General features: G+C 43.2%; 1 protein-coding gene and 1 non-coding gene across 2 annotated transcripts in view; one reads left to right on the forward strand and one right to left on the reverse strand.

Moving 5' to 3' along the window:
- Window positions 1–19,574, reverse strand: part of LOC124622869 (ski oncogene) — a 194,429-nt gene extending 174,855 nt beyond the window's left edge. Inside the window, exons 1-2 of the mRNA XM_047148663.1 lie at window positions 19,479–19,574; window positions 12,143–12,478 (exon numbers count right to left, since the gene is read on the reverse strand). Coding sequence (XP_047004619.1) covers window positions 12,143–12,478; window positions 19,479–19,574 — 432 coding nt within the window. The remainder of the gene's footprint in view (window positions 1–12,142; window positions 12,479–19,478) is intronic.
- Trnat-ugu lies at window positions 15,733–15,807 on the forward strand. The gene has a single exon. It is a non-coding gene; the product is annotated as a tRNA-Thr (tRNA).
- Window positions 19,575–22,145: the final 2,571 nt, after the last annotated feature.

Here is a 22,145-nt window from a genome sequence, read left to right on the forward strand (position 1 = left end):
GACAAAACTTTTGTGTTGAGCCGTCAGGTACTCTGTAATCTGCTTTTTGTCACTTTTGCTAAACAGAAAAATCTTCCTACCTTTTTTAATATTTCTATTTACGGCTGAAATCATCGATGCAGTAACCGCTTTATGATCGCTGATTCCCTGTTCTGCGTTAACTGTTTCAAATAGTTCGGGTTTGTTTGTCCCCAGAAGGTCTAATATGTTATCGCCACGAGTCGGTTCTCTGTTTAACTGCTCAAGGTAGTTTTCAGATAAAGCACTTAAAAAAATTTCACTGGATTCTTTGTCCCTGCCACCCGTTATGAACGTTTGAGTCTCCCAGTCTATATCCGGCAAATGAAAATCTCCACCCAGAACTGTAACATGGTGGGGAAATCTACTCGAAATATTTTCCAAATTATCCTTCAGGTGCTCAGCCACAACAGTTGCTGAGCCAGGGGGCCTATAGAGACATCCAATTACCATGTCTGAGCCTGCATTAACCGTGACCTTCACCCACATTATTTCACATTTCGAATCTCCGTCAATTTCTTTCGGTACTATTGCACTTCTTATCGCTATAAACACGCCTCCCCCTTCACTGTCCAGCCTGTCTCTGCGGTATACATTCCTATCTGAGTTTAGGATTTCATTACTGTTTACGTCTGGTTTCAGCCAACTTTCTGTCTCTAGTACTATATGGGAGTTGTGACCGTTTATTAATGAGAGCAGTTCTGGGACCTTTCTATAGATGCTCCTGCAGTTTACTATTAGCACATTAATATTGTTATTCCCTGTTGCATTTTGCCTACTCCTACCTTGCCGCGTCTCAGGAGGCGTCTTGTCGGGCCTAGGGAGGGCATTCTCTAACCTAAAAAACCCCCATGTGCACTCCACACGTACTCCGCTACCCTTGTAGCCACTTCCGGCGTGTAGTGCACGCCTGACCTATTCAGGGGGACCCTACATTTCTCCACCCGATAGTGTAGTGAAACACGGCTGGCTCTTAATTCACACTACAGGATATCTGAAGCCGGTTGCAAATTTGTAGATTTACAGAAGGGTTTTACACCGATCCTCACAAACGGCTTCTAATCAAAGAGCGTGCCTGTGGAGTACCGTCTCAGTAGTGTGAGCGGATTCGTAAGATCCTATCAGAAACGGCACAGACTGTACTAACTGATGGGAAGTCATCTAGTGAAACGGTTCCCAAAGAATGTGTTATATCCTTCCTTCTGCTATTAATCTATGTAAACGATTTAGGAAACAATCTGAGCAGCGGCCATAGGTTTTTTGCAGATGCTTCTGTCTTTTACCGTCTAATAAAGCCATCATAAGGTCAAAGGAACTGCAAAAAAATTTAGACGATGCATCTATCTACTTGATGCGAAAAGTGGCAAATGACATTAAACAATAAAAAGTATGAATTACTAAACAAATTCCGTTAAATTTTGGCTATAACATGAATACAGAATTTTAAATATTGTCGATTCAAGGAAACCCCTGGGGATTACAATAATGAACAGACTGTAATCATCACACAGAAAATGTTTTGGAGAAGGTTAACCAAAAACGGCGGTTAACTGACGGAGCACTTAGAAGATGTAAAAAAAAAATGCTAGAGGGAATTTTTAGACCAATCTTTTCCGCCCTTGTCTACAGTAATGCTGATTAGTATGAGGTTCTCACCAAATGTTATTGACGGGGAACGTTGATAAAGTTCAAACCAATGGAGTTTGTCTTACATCATCAAGAAATAGGGAATAGAATATCTCGGATTGGGAGCGAGTTGGAGCAGTAATCTGGCAAACAAAAGTATTTTCTTTGTGGTGATATTTTTTGACGAAATTTCGAACATCTGATTGCCAAAATACTTTGTTAACTCTCGGCTGCATACGGAGAAACGAGCATCGCTACAAAATAGGAGAAATCAACTCTCTCAAAGAAAGATTTAATTCATTTTTGCCATTGTGCTCTTCGAGAGCAGAACAACAGAAAAATAATCTGAAAGTGATTCTATTAACGCTACGCCAAATATTTAAGAGCGAACACCAGAGTAACAACGTAGATGTTTTGTGTAACGGATGTAAAATTCCTCTTTAGTTGCCTGAAAGAAGGGATAATATGGTAGGACACATAGAGAGGCTTCAGTAAATAAACAAGGGAATTGTGGGTATTAAAAATTGTTGAGGCAGGTCAAGGCTTGATAGTACGAGCAGGTTCAAATGCAGTCCGTTGCAGAAGTTATGCAGACAAGAATGAGACTTAAAAGGGGACGATAAACGTGGACCATAAACAGTTTAGACAAGAAGAGAATAGAAGCCTTTGAAATGTGATGCTACAAAAGAATACTGAAGATTAGATGGGTAGATCACGTAACTAATGAGGAGGTACAGAATGGAATTGGGAAGAAGAGGAATTTGTGGCACAACTTGACTAGAAGAAGGGATCGGCTCGTAGGACACGTTCTGAGGCATCAAGGGATCACCGATTTAGTACTGGAGGGAAGCGTGGAGGGTGCTAAGCTGATTCAGAAGGATGTAAGTTGCAGTAGCTACTCGGAGATGAAAACGCTTGCATTGGACAGAGTAGCATGGAGAGCTTCACCATACCAGTCGGTGGACTGAAGAGCCGGCCACTGTGGCCGAGCGGTTCTAGGTGCTTCAGTCCGGAACCACGCTGCTGCTACGGTCACAGGTTCGAATCCTGCCTCGGGCATGGATGTGTGTGATCTCCTTAGGTTAGTTAGGTTTAAGTAGTTCTAAGTCTAGGGGACCGATGATCTCAGATGTTAAGTCCCATAGTGCTTACAGCCATTTGAACCACAACAAAAGTAAAACTGAGAAGAAAAAAAGGTTTCCAGAAAGGGACTCGACCCAACAACCCTCGGATTATCGGTCTGCACTCATTACACTGCACCAACATCTGCTTGGAATCCAAGTTAACATAAATGGCCAATGCCTAACCCTACCCGAGCAGAAAACATTCTTTATTTAAAAAAAATAAAAAAGTCAAGATAAACCGCTTGGAAAACAGGAGCCCCCCCCCCTCCCCCCCAAGTTTCTGGCCAAGCCCTGCATATAGCACAAATCTGGACTAAATCGGTGATGATGAGTAGACACGGCACTGAAAATTGCGAGAGACAGAGCTCTGCTGTGGAATACTCGACGATTTCGTGTCGAGCTGTATCTGCAATGAAGTCCTGAATCCAATCACAAGACCCGTTCGTTATTCCGTAAGCTTGCATTTTCGTCTCTAAAGGAGAGTGCGGAGCTGCATCGAATGACTTCCGGAACTCTAGGAACATGGCATCAACGTTGGCGCCGCTGTTTACCGCCTCCTGAGTCTCACGAACGAATAGAGCAAGCTGTTCGTACGAGATGGCACACGAAAGAGCAGATCGATACGACGGCGCTGTTGAAGGTTTCACTTCCAGCAGTAGAGCAGGTGTGCGGACATTTGCTACGCAGGACATTTGCCACGCCGGACATTTGCCACGATTTTATCTGCTCCGAAGGGTTGGGTCCCTTGTCTCCCACTCCTCCTCCTCCTCATCGCTGTCGCGCAGTAAAAGTACTTACTGAGCCTTTCCGCTGGTTTACTTAACATAGGACCAGAATCTCTTTGGATTTTCCACCACATTTCTAGAGAGACTTTCGTTGTGGAAACTATTAAATGCATCTCACATTGAAATCCGGACCAAATTTTGATCCTCAGTAAAACGTCGGCAATCTTGGAGATTTTGCGCTCGTAGCAGCAGCAGCTTCCTGTCATGTTTTCTGTACCATGGGGGATCAGTTCCGTCTCTTATTATTTGGTATGAATCTCTCGAGTGCTATTGATACTATTTCTTTGAACTTAAGCCACATATAGTCTTCACTTACATTGTTTGGAAGGATTGGAGACTGTCTCTTAGAAAGACGTCAACCGAATTTTTAGCTACTTTTATAAATAAATGTATTTCGTGTTTAGTTTTGGTGAATTTCTTTGTTACGGAATTGAGCCTCGCTCAACTGTGTGTTCACTAATCCCTGTATCCGTCGTGATGCTCAGGATTATTTCTGGCTAAGAAGTCGAGTGTGTTTTCGTAACGATTTACAATTTGAATGGCCTCGTGAACTAATTATTCAAAATAATTTAAAAAGAGCATTTAGAACAATTACGGAAGTTGTGTTCTATCTACAATAGGGTCTGAAAATGTATTTTAGTCAACATACGGAAGGTAGATTGAAGTCACTGCCAACTATAATTGTATGAGTAGCGTACCTATTTGTGATGAGACTGAAGTTTTCTTTGAACTGTTCAGCAACTGTTTCATCTGAGACCGGGGGGTCGGTAAAAGAAGCCAGTTATTAATTTATTCCGGTTGTCGAATATAACCTCTGCTCATACCGTCACAGGAACTATCTGCTTCAATGTCGCTTGCGAGCTTGAACACACATTACATTATTTATCCTTAAGTTGTGCTTCGAGTTTCTGTTGTAGCGCAGATCGTTACAATTACGGCTTTTCCCTCCAAAACCTAGGATGCTTTCTCTGTGACCCTGTAAATACCAGAACTAAACAATGTAGAACAACAACGTACTTTACAAGTATGGCATTCTATATTACTTCATTTTCCTTATTTCTAACATTTTAAAATTGTACCTCCACTTTCGATGACATGTCAATCGTAGATGTTCTTATCTCTATTTAGTGGAAGTATTTTCAGTCATGTTTTGAACATTGTCACGCTACACTTTATTAACTAATGTTTCGCCGCAAGGGATATCGGATTTTAGAGAGAAAATTAATATGGAGTATGTCGTTCTTCCCCCCCATGAACCATGGACCTTGCCGTTGGTCGGGAGGCTTGCGTGCCTCAGCGATACAGATAGCCGTACCGCAGGCGCAACCACAACGGAGGGGTATCTGTTGAGAGGCCAGACAAACGTGTGGTTCCTGAAGAGGGGCAGCAGCCTTTTCAGTAGTTGCAAGGGCAACAGTCTGGATGATTGACTGATCTGGCCTTGTAACAATAACCAAAACGGCCTTGCTGTGCTGGTACTGCGAACGGCTGAAAGCAAGGGGAAACTACAGCCGTAATTTTTCCCGAGGGCATGCAGCTTTACTGTATGATTACATGATGATGGCGTCCTCTTGGGTAAAATATTCCGGAGGTAAAATAGTCCCCCATTCGGATCTCCGGGCGGGGACTACTCAGGAGGATGTCGTTATCAGGAGAAAGAAAACTGGCGTTCTACGGATCGGAGCGTGGAATGTCAGATCCCTTAATCGGGCAGGTAGGTTAGAAAATTTAAAAAGGGAAATGGATAGGTTGAAGTTAGATATAGTGGGAATTAGTGAAGTTCGGTGGCAAGAGGAACAAGACTTCTGGTCAGGTGACTACAGGGTTATAAACACAAAATCAAATAGGGGTAATGCAGGAGTAGGTTCAATAATGAATAGGAAAATAGGAATGCGGGTAAGCTACTACAAATAGCATAGTGAACGCATTATTGTGGCCAAGATAGATACGAAGCCCACACTTACTACAGTAGTACAAGTTTATATGCCAACTAGCTCTGCAGATGATGAAGAAATTGAAGAAATGTATGATGAAATAAAAGAAATTATTCAGAATGTGAAGGGAGACGAAAATTTAATAGTCATGGGTGACTGGAATTCGAGTGTAGGAAAAGGGAGAGAAGGAAACATAGTAGGTGAATATGGATTGGGGGACAGAAATGAAAGAGGAAGCCGCCTGGTAGAATTTTGCACAGAGCACAACATAATCATAACTCTTGGTTTAAGAATCATGAAAGAAGGTTGTATACATGGAAGAACCCTGGAGATACTAAAAGGTATCAGGTAGATTATATAATGGTAAGACAGAGATTTAGGAACCAGGTTTTAAATTGTAAGACATTTCCAGGGGCAGATGTGGACTCTGACCACAATCTATTGGTTATGAACTGTAGATTAAAACTGAAGAAACTGCAAAAAGGTGGGAATTTAAGGAGATGGGACCTGGATAAACTAAAAGAACCGGAGGTTGTACAGAGATTCAGGGAGAGCATAAGGGAGCAATTGACAGGAATGGGGGAAATAAATACAGTAGAAGAAGAATGGGTAGCTTTGAGGGATGAAGTAGTGAAGGCAGCAGAGGATCAAGTAGGTAAAAAGACGAGGGCTAGTAGAAATCCTTGCGTAACAGAAGAAATATTGAATTTAATTGATGAAAGGAGAAAATATAAAAATGCAGTAAGTAAAACAGGCAAAAAGGAATACAAACGTCTCAAAAATGAGATCGACAGCAAGTGCAAAATGGCTAAGCAGGGATGGCTAGAGGACAAATGTAAGGATGTAGAGGCCTATCTCACTAGGGGTAAGATAGATACCGCCTACAGGAAAATTAAAGAGACCTTTGGAGATAAGAGAACGACTTGTATGAATATCAAGAGCTCAGATGGAAACCCAGTTCTAAGCAAAGAAGGGAAAGCAGAAAGGTGGAAGGAGTATATAGAGGGTCTATACAAGGGCGATATACTTGAGGACAATATTATGGAAACGGAAGAGGATGTAGATGAAGATGAAATGGGAGATACGATACTGCGTGAAGAGTTTGACAGAGCACTGAAAGACCTAAGTCGAAACAAGGCCCCTGGAGTAGACAATATTCCATTGGAACTACTGACGGCGGTGGGAGAGCCAGTCCTGACAAAACTCTACCGTCTGGTGAGCAAGATGTATGAAACAGGCGAAATAGCCTCAGACTTCAAGAAGAATATAATAATTCCAATCCCAAAGAAAGCAGGTGTTGACAGATGTGAAAATTACCGAACTATCAGCTTAATAAGTCACAGCTGCAAAATACTAACACGAATTCTTTACAGACGAATGGAAAAACTAGTAGAAGCCAACCTCGGGGAAGATCAGTTTGGATTCCGTAGAAACACTGGAACACGTGAGGCAATACTGACCTTACGACTTATCTTAGAAGAAAGATTAAGGAAAGGCAAACCTACGTTTCTAGCATTTGTAGACTTAGAGAAAGCTTTTGACAATGTTGACTGGAATACTCTCTTTCAAATTCTAAAGATGGCAGGGGTAAAATACAGGGAGCGAAAGGCTATTTACAATTTGTACAGAAACCAGATGGCAGTTATAAGAGTCGAGGGACATGAAAGGGAAGCAGTGGTTGGGAAGGGAGTAAGACAGGGTTGTAGCCTCTCCCCGATGTTGTTCAATCTGTATATTGAGCAAGCAGTAAAGGAAACAAAAGAAAAATTCGGAGTAGGTATTAAAATTCATGGAGAAGAAATAAAAACTTTGAGGTTCGCCGATGACATTGTAATTCTGTCAGAGACGGCAAAGGACTTGGAAGAGCAGTTGAATGGAATGGACAGTGTCTTGAAAGGAGGATATAAGATGAACATCAACAAAAGCAAAACAAGGATAATGGAATGTAGTCTAATTAAGTCGGGTGATGCTGAGGGAATTAGATTAGGAAATGAGGCACTTAAAGTAGTAAAGGAGTTTTGCTATTTGGGGAGCAAAATAACTGATGATGGTCGAAGTAGAGAGGATATAAAATGTAGGCTGGCAATGGCAAGGAAAGCGTTTCTGAAGAAGAGAAATTTGTTAACATCCAGTATTGATTTAAGTGTCAGGAAGTCATTTCTGAAGGTATTCGTATGGAGTGTAGCCATGTATGGAAGTGAAACATGGACGATAAATAGTTTGGACAAGAAGAGAATAGAAGCTTTCGAAATGTGGTGCTACAGAAGAATGCTGAAGATTAGATGGGTAGATCACATAACTAATGAGGAAGTATTGAATAGGATTGGGGAGAAGAGAAGTTTGTGGCACAACTTGACCAGAAGAAGGGATCGGTTGGTAGGACATGTTCTGAGGCATCAAGGGATCACCAATTTAGTATTGGAGGGCAGCGTGGAGGGTAAAAATCGTAGGGGGAGACCAAGAGATGAATACACTAAGCGGATTCAGAAGGATGTAGGTTGCAGTAGGTACTGGGAGATGAAAAAGCTTGCACAGGATAGAGTAGCATGGAGAGCTGCATCAAACCAGTCTCAGGACTGAAGACCACAACAACAACAACATGTCGTTCTTCTTTTCAAACATTCACATTCCCATTTCTTCTTTCCTTATTGTCTTTTGGGCATGCAGTTGTAGTAATTAAAATAGACACAAATGCAGTGATAAAAAAGAAATGATTAGCGTACATTCGCATTCTCTTTACATCGTTCCTTTCTTGTTGCTCCCATGCCGATGGACTGTTTCTATCGCAATCAGTAAGCCTGAAAGGAAGCTACACTACAGACAGAGGGATCTATATTTATGCTAACTAATTACATACTGACATAATGGTCGGTATTGCTTTCGTTTCCCAAAAAATATTTCGCCAAGATGTCGAAGAAGAAGGTCCCTTACATACTGGTTGTATCGAATAAGATGTGGAGACGGCGGTTTGAAAGCGGACAGAAGAAGTACGAGGAAGGACGTCCCTTACCTGAGGGATCGCTATAGTCTGTCGGTAAATTGAAGAGCAACCGAGCGAGTCCCCACTCTGCCTGCCAATCTGTGTCGCTAGGTGCTTCTACAAGCTGTTTTACAACGTAGTATCTACCCGTCGCGGCGCGCGCTTTAAATCTATGGCGGCGCTGTGTACAGATATGGCGACGCCGTGTACAGATACGTCCTGGCTGAGTTTATTTTTTAGACAAGTGCGTTAAGACGATAAGGAACACAAAAGACGATAGCTTCTTCCAAAACACAACATTATAGAGTAAATAATTTTGAGATAAGAATAGATGTCAGGATTCTACTACGCGTACAAATATAGAACCGAATGCCTGTTCATGTGAACGTATTTTCCTCTATTGCTATTTGTAAAACGAACCCCATCTAACGTAATCAATCTGTGGAATTTAAGGCCTGTTCTTACTTTGTGTTTCTACTAAATGCTAGAAGTTTTCTTTTAAAAGAGTTTAAAAAGTAACCCAAAATTTATAATTTTGCTTGTTGTATTAGTCCTATTTGCATTACTTTTTTGTTACTGTCTTCGTAAATATGTATGAAAAGTATGTGTACGATCTTATGCATATTGGGTATTTACTCTGTTGACAGCTGTCAAAAAGGTTACATGTGCTTTGGTAGCATTAACGATTATTTGTTTTGTATAAAAATAGATTAGAGAACCTGTATTAAATTTCGTTACAAGAATGGAATAAAGTGTATGAAATCTTTAGAAATGTTAAATATTGCTTTTGGTTAGTCTGTTACCGGTAAACAAAGGGCATACAAGTAGCATAAACATTTCAAAGCAGGCCTTAAAGCACAGCAGTTTCACAAGCATGGATGAGATCCCGAGGAAACAGTTCCTAAAGTGTTTCGGGAATTAGAAAAAGCACTGGCGTAAGCGTATAGTATGAAATAGGGAATATTTTGAAGAGGCTAACATTGCTGTAGATTAACAAATAAAGTTCTTACAAAAAAATAAAAATTAATATGTGAACGAACCTCGTGTGTGAAGCTTTTTACTTAGTAGTCCAGAATCGGTGTACATGTTTGGAAGGAACTTTCAGCAGTGTTTAAAGAGCTATTGCGTATGTGCTTTAAGCAACATGTCTTAGAATCAGGTGAGTAGTAACCGAGATAGAGATTTAGCGAGAGAATACATTCAAATGCTGCTGTTCGATAAGCATCAAAGGTTTTACATAATTGTGAAACTGTCTATAACGATGGGTTTCCTCCCAAAATTATTAGTTTTCCTTCGTGGCGATTCCAGTTAGCCGGCCGAAGTGGCCGTGCGGTTAAAGGCGCTGCAGTCTGGAGCCGCAAGACCGCTACGGTCGCAGGTTAGAATCCTGCCTCGGGCATGGATGTTTGTGATGTCCTTAGGTTAGTTAGGTTTAACTAGTTCTAAGTTCTAGGGGACTAATGACCTCAGCAGTTGAGTCCCATAGTGCTCAGAGCCATTTGAACCATTTGATTCCAGTTAACCAAGCGCCTTACTTTCGTGTTCCTTCCTTATACATCCTATTGTGGTGAGGCGGACGATTGTATAAATTGCAGTCCTTTGTTGGAACTGGTAATATTAGCTAACATTTCTTTTTGTGTTGCCTCCTTAACACACTATGTAATAACATTAGAGAATATCGAACGCTCGTTGCTTCACAAATACCTCTTGTTCATCGTATTCTGCACATTTTCTTGCAATGTAGGGCGATTATCCATCTCTTCCGGACACCGAAGTATATCAGTGAACATACAGCGTTAACTGACTGACACTGGGATCTAAGATCTCAAGAACAGAAACGACGTATATCACTGTACGCCGAACTACTCAGCTGGATGGGTAACGGGCAACTGATTTTGGGTGCCCCTGTAGGCCGGTGGCAGGGTTCTTCCGGAAGAGGCCACTCCCCGACCAAAAGCGCTGCTCGCTCTTGAGTTTACAGACAGACTATACCCAAGCTACAGGGTGTCCAGAAAAGGACTCCCTGATTGCAAAATTAAATATCTCGAAAACAAAGATCGATAGAGGAATGCAGTAAAAGGTATGTTTATTGTGAAAGCTGTAAGAAGTTTATACAGCAGTATGAAATAATAGTTACAAAAGCTGCTAACAGATGGCGCTGTAATCACCATACGTAATGCCTAGTATAAATAGTGATCCGAAGCCCAGAGCGATCAGTTCCACTATTGAAACGTGAAAGGAGGTTAGCGTACCGAAGGAAGAGATTAAAACCATGTACTCCACTGAACAACGCGTTTTTCTGGTGCTAGAGTACCACAGGTTAGAAGAGAGTCCTACGGCAACAAGGCGAAGTTTTCAAGCACGATTTAATGTTCCAAAAGGACCCGATGCGAAAACCATTCATACGCTCTTCGCAAAATTTCAACGAACAGGCAGCGTAACTGATGATCTAGTGGGGCATGTTGACCGCAAGCAAACCGCAGTTACGCCTGAAAATATCGCCACAGTTTCTGGAATTATTCAGCGAAATCCAATGTCATCCGCCCGTAGAATTGCATCTGAGACTGGTTTGAAGCGTTCAAGCACGCAGAAAATACTGAGAAAGAACCTACACATGTTTCCATTCAAAATTCAAACGCACTAGTCCATACCCGTACGAGCTCTGCAACAAAGGGTTGCCTTTGCTAATCAGATGCTCACAATGATTGATAGTGAAGGATTTGATGTTGGCTGCATGTGGTTTACAGATGAAGCACGCTTCCACCTGAATGGATACATGAATAAGCAGAACTGGCGATTTTGGGGTTCCGAAAAGCCATATTGGTGTGAACCGAAACCCCTGTACTCTCCTAAAGTTACTGTGTGGGCTACAGTATGCAGCAGAGGCATTATTGGCCCTTTTTTCATTCGAGAAACGGTCACTGGTGCACGTTACGTTGCAATTTTGGAACAATTTGTCGCCACACAGCAAGCGTTAGAGGATCGACCAGGTACTGAATGGTTTATGCAAGATGGAGCCCGACCACATCGGACCGAACAAGAGTTTCGCTTTCTTGAGGAATACTTCGGGAATCGAGTCATTGCATTGGAATAACCCAAATATACTGGTGCAGGCATGGATTGGCCTCCATATTCGCCGGATTTGACTCCCCGTGATTTTTCTTTGTGGGACACAGTGAAAGACATGGTCTACCCGAAGCATCCCGCCACGCTGGACGAGCTTGAATCGGCGATCTCTGTGGCATTTGAATCCATTTCGGTTGAGACACTACGAAATGTGATGGCGAATTTCATTCTTCGTTTGCGCCACCTCTGTAGTGCCAACGGTGAACATTTTGAAAACATTGTGATGTGATTGTTTGCAAAGATTGTTTTCATACGATTATTTCACTTATGTATGCTGATATGAGCTGTACAGCGTACAGCGCCAGCTGTTAGCAGCTTTTGTAACTATCATTTCAAACTGCTGTATAAACTTCTTACTGCTTTCACAATAAACATACCGTTTACTGCATTCCTGTATCGAAGATATTTAATTTTGAAATCAGGGAGTCCTTTTCCGGACACCCTGTACCTGGCGAAGGGGCAAGTGTGGCAAATGTCCGGCGTGGCAAATGTCCGGCATTCGTAGAGCATGGGTGTGGAATGTCGAGGCGAGGCGGGGGTTTTCGGCACCTGTCGGTGGTGCAGAGACGGCGCAGCAGCAGCAGCAGCAGCGGCAGCGGCAGTAGCAGCAGGGGGTGCTGGAGGGGCACCCGGCGAGCTGGCGGTCCCCCAAGCGGCGGCGTCGGCGGCGCGGCGCGGATTAGCGGCGGATCCTTGTTGCGGCAATAACAGTAATCCCGGGCGGTGATTGTGCCGGCTCGGCTCCCGCGGGACCAGGCCGGCCCCGGTCCTCTCCTCTGCCGTCCTCTCCTGACACACAGCTGGCGCCAGGCCGCTGCCGCCGGCGCTCCCCAGCTCTGGCGTGCTGCCGCCACAAGTAGAGGACACGCCGCTACAGCCTGCATCCTGACATACCGAGCCGAGTTCTGACGTTCACTAACACGCCGAGCTCTTGTCATTAGTCGACGTATTTACGAGGGGGGACCCAAAAGAAACCGGATTGTTGTCATAAAAAATTTATCGATGAACCTTTTTACAAAATTACTTCAGCCACCTTCAAAATACTCTCCATTACATGCGATGCACTTGTCAAGTCTCTTTTCCCACTGTTGGAAGCATGTTTGGAACTCTTCAAGTTTGATATTGTCCAGTGCCCTTTGCGAAACTGTTTTTACCGCCTCCACATCGTCATAACGCTCCCATTTAGCGTTTTTCTCATTCGTGGAAATAGGAAAAAGTTGCACGGGGCTAGGTCCGGCGAATACGGAGCGTGGGGAACGACAGACCACCTCTGAGATGCCAAATAGTGGGTCACTCGTAAGGCCGTGTGTGCTGGAGCGTTGTCGTGATGCAGAAACCAGTCACCTGATCGGCAAAGTTCCGGGCGTGTCCTCCTCACATCCTCTCGCAGACGCCTTAAAACATCCAAGTAAAAGTGCTGGTTAACAGTCTGACCAGGGGGTACGGATTCCCGATGCACAATTCCACACCTCACTTGCCTTGTTTTTTTTTGGTCTGGGAGAGTTGGGAGTCCTCCACTGACTTGACGCTTCCTTGGCTTCTGGGTCATACCTGTAACACCAACTCTCATCCCCTGATATGACTTTGTTCAAGAATTTTGGATCACGCGCAATCTCTGTTTTCAAGTCCTGACACACATTCATGCCGATGGTTTCTTGCTCCTGTGTGAGAAGGCGCGGAACAAATTTAGCAGCAACACGTCTCATGTGCAAATTCTCACTCAAAATCCGCTGGCACGAGCTCCAACTGATTCCTGTCTCTGCTGAAATTTGGTCGATGATCTTTTGCTGGACCTTTTCAATGTGTTCCTCATTTCGCGATATTGAAGGACGTCCAGAATGAGCTTGGTCTTCAACACACATCTCACCACGTTTAAACCGCTCAAACCACTCGAAAACCTGTGTGCGGCTCATAGCGTCCTCCTGGAAAGTTTCCTGAAGCATTTGGTGTGTCTCCGTTGCAGTTTTTTTTAAGCAGCTAACAACATTTCACACACACTCTTTGTTCTTTTAAAGTTGCCATAACCACTTCGCAGAGGTAACCCGCCAACAGTCAGAAAAACACAATACCACACTTGCAGGTTCAGCTCTACACTGACGCCGTCTGCACAGCTGTTTCATGAAGGTCTCTACTAACACCATCTAGCGTGAGAACCCTGCACTACGTCTACGAGTGGCAGCGCCCTCGCAGTCCGGTTTCTTTTGGGTCCCCCCTCGTACATTAGCTGTTATCCGCGGCTGCGCTCTCATTTTATTGCGATGAGTGATGGTGAGTCAGTAGGCTTGTAATTTACAAATACGAGTCGTGTTTTTTTAAGTAAGTACCGTTTCGAAATTTAATTAAAAAAAACGTTCTAAGATATCTCAACAATTTTATTTTTACGTGAAAGCCTGTACCTTAATCTACGCACTGGGGCCATTACAGTCTGATTCTTCCTTGTTGACGCTGTGTACTGAGTGTTTAAGATGCCTCCGATAATCGTCAGCCCCGCCGACTGTGAAGTACGGGCTGTTATAAGATTTCTTAGTGCTAAAGGCCTAAAAGCGATCGATATTCATCGTGAGATCTGTGCAGTTTACGGAAAAAACATTACGAGTGATGGAATGGTAAGAAAGTGGGTGAGAGCATTTAAAGATGGCCGCACAAATGTACGGAGTGGACGTCCTTCGATCGTTAATGAAAGTTTGGTGCAGGAAGGACACAATAAGGCGAGAGAAAACAGACGCTTTATGATTTCCTTCTTGCGGGATGACTTTCCTAATGTTTCAAAAAAATTCAAATGGCTCTGAGCACAATGGGACTTAATTGCTGAGGTCATTAGTCCCCTGGAACTTAGAACTACTTAAACCTAACTAACCTAAGGACATCACACACATCCATGCCCGAGGCAGGATTCGAACCTGCGACCGTAGCGGTCGCGCGGCTCCAGACTGTAGCGCTTAGAACCGCTCGGCCACTCCGGCCGGCTTTCCTAATGTTTCTCGTAGTGTATTGTATGGCATTCTAATCGAGCACTTGAATTACCGAAAATTGTGCGCGCGTTGGGTACCGAAAATGTTGACGGATGTGCACAAAACCAAACGTTTACACAGTGCATTGACTTTCAAAAAAAAAGTTCAAAAGTGTGTGAAATGTTATGGGACTTAAATGCTAAGGTCACCAGTCCCTAAGCTTACACACTACTTAACCTAAATTATCCTAAGGACAAACACACACACACCCATGCCCGAGGGAGGACTCGAACCTCCGCCGGGACCAGCTGCACAATCCATGACTCCAGCGCCTCAGACCGCTCGGCTAATCCAGCGCGGCCATTGACTTTCCTTGAGCGGTACCACAATGACGGTGACGATTTTGTAAGCCAAATTGTTACCGGCGATGAATCATGGGTGGCCTTCGTCACACCAGAATCAAAGCAACAGTCCATGGAAGTTGAGCAAGGGCATCGCTTTGCTGCAAGACAAAGCTCGTCCGCATGTGGCGAATCAGACCAAAGATTTCATCACATGTTTTCGATGAGACACTCTTGATCATCCTCCGTACAGTCCCGATCTTGCGCCCAGTGACTACCATCTGTTCCTGCACTTGAAGAATCACCTGTGCGGTCAGCGTCTTCGAGACGATGACGAAGTCAAAACAGTGGTGATGCAGTGGTTAACAAGTCAGGCGGCAGACGTCTATGAGGAGGGTATTCAAAAACTGGTACAACGTTATGACAAGTGCCTCAACATTGATGGAAATTATGTAGAAAAGTAGATTAAGGTATAGGCTTTCATGTAAAAATAAAATTATTGAGATAGCTTAGCACGTCTTTTTTTTTTTAATTTCATAACGGTACTTACTTAAAACACGCCTCGTATGTGCGTATATAGTGGTGTAGATATTGATCATATTCAGGTATTGCCAGAACTATATAGTGACGAACTATATAGTTCTGGCAATACCGGTCATGACCTTCTTCTGTGCGGATGCACACATATTCCCCGAACTCTTACGGGACTTGGTAAGAATGTCTTCCACGAGTAATGAGTGTGTTGGTATGGGACACTACAAATGTAGTGTGTGGACATACAAGGTGAGAATGTGGGTCTCGCGGGAGGCGTGCGCGAGATAGTTCCTGCAGTCGCACTATAGTCTGTGCCCTGGGTGGCTCAGATGGATAGGGCGTCTGCCATGTAAGCAGAAGATTCCGGGTTCGAGTCCCGGTCGGGGCGTACATTTTCACCTGTCCCCGTTGATATGTATCAACGCCCGTCAGCAGCTGAAGATATCGCATTCGGGAGGACGACGGTTCAATCCCGCGTCCGGCCATCCTGATTTAGGTTTTCCGTGATTTCCCTAAATCGCTCCAGGCAAATGCCGGGATGGTTCCTTTCAAAGGGCACGGCCGACTTCCTTCGCCGTCCTTCCCTAATCCGATGAGACCGATGACCTCGCTGTCTGGTCTCCTTCCCCAAAACAAACCAAACCATACCAAACCAGCTGAAGATATTAAATTAATTCTAACTTCGATCTAGATGGCTGCAGGTCATCAATGGTGTCTGTCCTTTCGGACATGTCAGAAAGAACAGACACCATATCCAGATAAGCGCTTAACTTCAGTGATTTGACGGGAACCGGTGTTACCACTGCGGCAAGGTCGTTGGCTTCAATATATGTAAAACATATTTGTAACAGACAAGTTTATATAAAAGATGTGGCTATAAAATAACAGGACTGTTGCTGTGAGATATTTTATTTCAAAATCATACATATTTAGTTATTGTCGTCCTTATTATACTTTCCTCTTCTGTCCGTACAATGCTCCATACGAATTTTCTATTGATGGAAACAGTGCTGGAAGTCTTCCTCTACAGGCTCGTTAATGACACATGCCGCTATTTCGTTCACTGTTTCAACTGACCGAAATTTTGTACCTTTTAATGCAAATTTCACCTTGAGGAACAGACGAAAGTCACATGGTGCTAGGTCAGGCAAACAAGGCGGGTGGTCTAACACTGGGATGCTGCACTTCCATAGAAACCTTTTAACAGACAAAATGGTATGAGCCAGTTAATTGTCTTGATGAAGAACCCATGAGTTGTTTTTCCACAATTTGGGTCTTTTTTATCATTTTCTCAAGGAGTTGAGGAAGAGCCTCAAAATACTAGTTTTGATTATTAGTCTGACTGTATGGAATCCAGTGAAGATTCACAATTCCATGAACATAAATAAATCATCATCTGTTTGAAACTCGATTCGCTCATTCGAGCTGTTTTCACTTACGGTGAAATTGAGCCCTTCCATTGCAAGGATTGGCGTTTAGTGTCAGGTCCCAGGTGCGCCCATACCCTGGCGCAAAGTGGGACTGTGCACCCCTATCCTCTCTAGTTCTCGAGAAACAGGAAGACTATATTGTAATCAGCTGTTTTCCTTTCAATAAAATGATTTAAAAGTCGGAATTACGCAGATTTATGACAGCGTAGGAAGCCGCCATTCGTCTTCCAAAAATATTAAAAATACTTCATATTCCTTCCTCCCCCCCCCCTTCAGCTTGTCCCCTCCCCCCTCCGAGAAACTATCATTTGTGAGCATTCTTGTCTGGATCAAATGAAAAAAAAAAAGATTCATCCCATGTTATAGTTCTTTTCAAGAAACTAGGATAATTTTCAGTGGTATTCAAAGTGTCAGTTCAAATACTTTCACGAACTCTTTTTTGTTCGTTAGTGAGAATTTTCAGCACCAGTTACACACACTCTATTCTAACATTAAATTGTGCATTTTAAATCTTCGTTATGTATTCTTTACCAATTCCTGCAGTTTCAGTTATGGCTTGAACATTCAAACAATGATCATATCGAATCAGATTACAAACTTTTCATCCAACTCTGATGTTGAAGGGTGATCCAGACGTGAATCATCTTCAACGTCACCCTGCTCATCTTGAAAACGCTTGAACAACTAAAAAATCGCATGTATGAAAAACACTCTCTGACATACACTTCTTTTTAGTTAAAGGTATGTTTCAGTAGGAGTTTTTATAAGTTTCATGTAAAACTTCAGTACAGTTCGTTGCTCTGTTATTACACTTACTATTTTTCCAGAAAAACGTAATAACAGCTCTTATGCAGATGCAGGCCATAGCGACACTGATTTGCCTACAGACACATTTGACTGAGTAGGCTTCACGCTTCACAAGTGTTGCTTGTTCTGCTTTGGCACATGCATATTTACTCTGTGACACCATCAGTCTCGTTATTTTATAGCCACATAACTTATATAAAGAAGAGCGTAAGTGTGTATGTAAGGGATCTCCTCCCAAACCCCTGGATCAATTTAAGCCTAATTCGGGACAGAAATAGCAGGGCTCATATCAGCGCTGTTGGATTTATAATCTCCAACCTCCAATAGAAGAAGAGATACAAGCAAATATATTGTTTTCCATCCCCTGGTACATAGGATTTCCTGCATGACAGGCATGTTGGGAACTGCACTGGCCTGCAAATCAACCTGCTTTGCTGGACAGTCTACATTTCAGGGGTAAGAAACAGTTTTCTGAGCCCCAAAATGTAGGCTGCCCTATGTGACAGATGTGTCGTTTTGGAATATTACCAGCCTGCTTTATCGACCAGTTTTTCATGGCAGCCAGTATGTCAGTGACAAATAAATGATTGTCAGGCATCAGACGTGTAGTGTGCCCTCCCTAAAAGGCATGTTGTGGGAATAGTATCATCTTGCTTTAGTGAACTGTATTGCAGGGATTACACCTACTGATGAGCATGGCTGGGAAGATGCTTAGATGCATTGAGGAGGGTTGGGGGTGGGGTGGAGTGGAAAGAGCAAGGGGGGAGGAAATTGACAGAGAGAGGGGGCAGAAGGGGGAGTAGTATGAGACCAGTGGAAGGTGTAGAGAGGTTATAGGCAGATGGGAAAAGAAGAGAGGACAGAGATGGAAAGAGACAAGAGGAGAATATGGCCAGAGGGAGGGAGAGGAAGATAAAGTCAGAGAGAGGGGTAGAGGAACTTTATAAAAAGATGGGAGTAGGAGATGAAGAGAGCGAGAGAGACAGAGAGAGAGAGAGAGAGAGAGAGAGAGAGAGAGTGATAGAGGGGGGAGGAGATAGATGAAGGTTGGAAGATGAGTTGTAAAGACAGAAGGAGGAAGAGGTCGACACAGAGAGGGGCAGGAGAAGGTGTTTCCAGCGAATGTGTTGAATGCACATCCAAGCAAGGCTACAAGTGTACACACATGCACGCACACAAACACACATAGAGAGAGTAGCAGACGCTTCCACAATCACAAAAACAAAACAAAAGAAGATTGCATCATCCAGAATCAACAGAAATTTCAGAGGAGTAAGTGGATCCACATAACTTGAGAACGAACATCTATTCTGCGTCACTGAAGTGCAGTACGTAAAAGTCGGACACCTATGTATAGAAGAACGTTAGGAATCGAGAAAGACAGATAAAAAAACCTGTGAGTAATAGCAGAAATTTAATTCCTGTCACTGGTAGTTATTTAAAATATGAAAACTGTTTACGATCTTTGCAAGCAAATTTCTAAGAAAAACCACATTGTTCCAATGATCACTGAAGATACTTGAAAATAAAAACGAAGCAAGTGAGGTCTAAATAAGATTTCTATTGCCATCACAAAAGATCGTAAATAATCTATGTTACTTCTTTAAAAATATCTATTTTCCTAGAAAATATTTTTTTACGTGGTAACATGAGTACACGGTTTATGTAACCCTAGTGGATAATTTATACGAACTAGATACTAGAATCCATGCAACAAGTCTCATTGTAAAGAAGGTCATTTGAGAATGTGTAGTAGCCAAAACACATTATTAATAGTTGGTGGGATAAAATCCGATGAGGTTGCTGCTGTGCAGTGACATACCTGATTGGGCTTTGCGCCGACTTGCTGTTGCTGCTGCTGCTGGTGTTGGTGGGCCGCCATCTGGGGCGTGCTGCGCTCTTTGGCCACGTCCATCATCTCGGCGGTGCAAGACTTGTTCACTCGGCCCTGCTGGTCTGCCTCATCCTACCTCGAGTTCTCCTGTCAGCAATGGAAGCCAATCATAGAAAAAGGGAGATATACGTTAGTCCACATTATGCAAAACACATAGTACCACATGACATGCTGGGAGACCCTCAAGAGGAACTCGTGCAGATCTTTTAATTGGATGCACCTTTAAAGTCCTGCATGGCCCTAAGCTACCTCAGTAATCCTGCCAAGGAAAGGGGACTTGCAGTTTAACGTGAGTTTTCGTATGTTTTTATAATTAAAAGAGGTTATTTTTAAAGTCCCAACCAACTGACAGGTGGTAACAACCTAATATCCGCTAGGTATTTTTTTCTTCTCGCCGAAGTCTCATAGGAGGACTGGCTTTATAGAAGTTAATAGAACCAATGCGTCCATCTTACAGTGTGAAAATCTTGTGCCAAAATCAACTCTCCTTTGCATTCCTACAGGATCGGTCCAGATGAACTACTCAGAGACGATGACGATATTCATAAAGCAGAGTCTGTGTGTGCATGTGTGTATATCTGGGATCTGCTCCCAAACTCCTAAATCGATTTCAACTAAATTTGGCACAGAAACAGCACTGTGGAGTTTATAACCATCTAGCTCCAGTAGGAGTGGAGAAACAGCAAAAAAATTGGTTTTTTTCCAGCCTCTGGAATATAGCCTGCCCTGCACAGCAGATATATTGTGTGCGAACAGTATCAGCCTGCTAAATCAACCTGCTTTGTTCGATAGTCTACGTGCTAGGGACAACAAAAGGATTTCAGGGCTCCTCCCTGTAGGCTGCTCTGCTCAACAGAATGTCATGTTGGAGTAGTTTCAGCCTGTATGTCATGGGCAAATAAATGATTTTCAAGCCCCTGCCCTGTGTAAGAGGTGTGTTGTGGGAGTAGTATTAGTGTGCTTTGTTGAACTACATTGCAGGGGCTACATGTGCCAATGTGTATGGCTGGGAACAGGTTGAGATTAATAGAGGAGGGGTGCGCATAGCGATCTGGAGGAGGAAATGGACAGAGGGGGGGGAGGGAGGCAGAAGAGGGAGAGACATGAGGCAGGTGGAAGGTGTCGAGGGGTAGTGGGCTGGAAGAGGGGGAGTCAGAGGTGAAAACAGAGAGAGGGAAGAAGATATAGTCGAAGGGATGGAGAGGAACATATGGTCAGAGAGATGGAGTAGAGGAAATGGACAAAGAGATAGGGAGGAGGAGACAGAGAGAGAGGTTAGAAGAAGACAGAAGACAGAGGTGGGAGGATGAGATGGACAGAGAAGGGAAGAGGTGGACAGGGGGAGGTGAAGGTGTGATCGGTGTATGTGTCGAATGCATATACGAGTAATGCCATGGGGAAAAAGCTGGTTTCCGGTATGTTCAAATAGTTCAAATGGCTCTGAGCACTATGGGACTTAGCATCTGTGGTCATCAGTCCCCTAGAACGTAGAACTACTTAAACCTAACTAACCTAAGGACATCACACACATCCATGCATGAGGCAGGATTCGTACCTGCGACCGTAGCGGTCACGTCCAGACTGGAGCGCCTAGAACCGCACGGCCACACCGTCCGGCCTTCCAGTATGTGTGCGATCATCAACTAAAGAGCTAATAGATCGATTTTCTGTTGACAGACTGGATCCATCAGGGTCCTACAGGAGTGTTTTTAAATTAGAAATTATGTTGGACGCTATCAAATATCCACAGTACAATAAATATACAGAGTGATAAAAAAATGTATACCATATATTCTGTAGGTGTTAATATGGACAAAAGAAGACAAACATTTCCAGTAAACACAGGCTCTACAATTTGTACATTAAGAGCTATGGGCAGTTGTTCATCTTCCATACTGTGAAGAACATCTCTTCTACTGCAGGGCCTTTGCTATTACAGACCTACAGTGTGCTGTTAACAAATAACTACACATTCATATCTTATTGTGAACTGACAAAACTAACGAATTCGAACGCGAAATAGAGACTGTGGTTACAGATTGATCTGTAGCATAGCTCGACGTTTACGTTCGCACCATATTTAACACTCTTTGGTAGAAGGATTGTGGTATCTAGAGGACAGAGCACTTAGGAACATGATGTTTTTCGGATGGTAATTCAGTCTAGTGACTGAGTTTAGAAGCACATGAAGGAATACACATTGGAGAGCACCGTAAGTTTTTTTGTTTTGATATTGTTTTATTAGACAACCAGTTTCGACGTTCAAATCACGACAAGGTTCCAATGTTCGTATCTGGTTCCATAGAATCTGAACGTCATGACTGTGTGCGCTCTTTACACATGTGACAGCAACAATAAGCAGTTTTCGTTATTTTCTACACTTTTTCACTGTTGCGAGACATTGTATTGTGTTTCGTTCAGCATTCCGCGTTCTACACATTTGAGTGTAGCAATTTGGAATGTTACAGAATTTTATAATTTTTTATTTGTTGACGTAATCACTTTTTTATGAAACAATCAGTACCGGTTTCAGTTTCACTCGGCATCTTCAAATGGAGCACAAAGTAATAAAAAGCTTATATTAAGGCCATGAGC

Source organism: Schistocerca americana, chromosome 7 (genome assembly GCF_021461395.2).
Source record: "Schistocerca americana isolate TAMUIC-IGC-003095 chromosome 7, iqSchAmer2.1, whole genome shotgun sequence".
Lineage (NCBI taxonomy): Eukaryota > Metazoa > Arthropoda > Insecta > Orthoptera > Acrididae > Schistocerca > Schistocerca americana.